The sequence below is a fragment of the Sinocyclocheilus rhinocerous genome, unplaced genomic scaffold (assembly GCF_001515625.1).
Source record: "Sinocyclocheilus rhinocerous isolate Xijiao unplaced genomic scaffold, SAMN03320098_v1.1 scaffold489, whole genome shotgun sequence".
NCBI lineage: Eukaryota > Metazoa > Chordata > Actinopteri > Cypriniformes > Cyprinidae > Sinocyclocheilus > Sinocyclocheilus rhinocerous.
In genome coordinates this window covers 90861-92246 of record NW_015666177.1, presented here as the reverse complement: position 1 = coordinate 92246, position 1386 = coordinate 90861, and the positions used below count along the sequence as shown (strand labels likewise).

Genomic DNA, 1386 nt, shown 5'->3' with positions numbered 1-1386 from the left:
GCACAACTGGTACTAATCGTGACGTAAGTAGACATTGATTGGCCAAACGCGTATGAAACCCCCCTCCCCCGCCATGATTTAAAACGCCGTGTAAACATACTGTAAACATTATGTCAACTTATTTCGGAAGTATGGAGAACAGCAATAGATGGACGGACGCTGAAGTGCAGCTGAAGATAACCCTAGAAACCCTAGATTAAGCTCTATTAACATTACTAGAAAACATTAAACTGTATGGAAAAACCTTGGATTTCCGAAGCCCCTACACAGATAGATAAGGAGTGGAGCCTAGACTGCTTTTCAGGTCTTGATTGGTTTGATTAATATTGATGTCTTGGGATTACCTGGTGCACAAATTGCTCAAAATAAAAGGGGGGGGACAGAGGAAAGGAATATACAGCATGAATATCAAAGATATTTAAAGTAGATGCATATAACTGAGTGCTTTTATTTTGTCTTCAGGTCACCAACAAAATGGCATGTACTATGCCTCGAGCTAAAGCAGACTGCATCTTGGGACACGGCAGCCCTTTGCTCACGCTGTACAGAGAGGTGGTCTTCCTCACCGGAATAGTCAGCCAGCCTTCAGGAACCGACTGCAAGAACGGTTATGTCTTTCAGAAAGTGTCCCGCTTCTTGCCATGGTTAAACACATTCATGCGTCCATAATGGAAGAGAAAAGAATGAATGCACAATACATTTCTACCCTGTTTTAGTTGACATTGCCTTTGTTCCCACTTATACACAACAAATTTTAGAAAAAGTCAGAGTTCGTCAGAGGGGGGTATTCCAGAAAACAAGGTTAACTTACATGTACCCTGAACTCTTGGTTTGATAAGCCCAAAACTTGTTTACTCAGGGTGTGTCTGTTAATACGGCTTTATAATTTAGCTTAGCCATTTACGTGTCTGTGACAAGGTGAGATGTATCTATGAGTTACATTACGAGTCCTGTAGCAACTAAACACATCCTTTTAATTGCGGAGCCGTCAACATGAGATGAGAAAATGTTGGTTTTAAGATTTGTATGGTAAAATAAAATGAGCATTCGATTATGTTATAATAATGCTATGCATAATCATATGTGACCCTGGACCACAAAACCAGTCATAAGGTCAAATTGAGGTTTATACATGAAAATTATACATGACAGCTGAATAGATAAGCTTTCCATTGATGTATGGTTTGATCACAACGCACTGGATAGCTGGCTAATCAGAGCACACCTCGCTTTTCAGACCGATTAGTTTTGTAAAAATCGACGCGTTTCAGAAAGGCGGGGCATAGAGGAGAAACAATAATGTACAGTATGTGGAAAATAATGTGTTTTTTTTTACCTTAAACCGCATAAACACATTTCATTACACCAAATACACAAAATAATGTT

At 39.5% G+C, this 1386-nt stretch overlaps 1 protein-coding gene across 1 annotated transcript in view; it reads left to right on the top strand.

Moving 5' to 3' along the window:
- proza (protein Z, vitamin K-dependent plasma glycoprotein a) overlaps positions 1-1182 on the top strand; it is a 12793-nt gene extending 11611 nt beyond the window's left edge. The window contains exon 9 of the mRNA XM_016543225.1: positions 463-1182. Coding sequence (XP_016398711.1) covers positions 463-669 — 207 coding nt within the window. The 3' untranslated portion in view covers positions 670-1182. The remainder of the gene's footprint in view (positions 1-462) is intronic.
- The last annotated feature ends 204 nt before the right edge of the window (positions 1183-1386 follow it).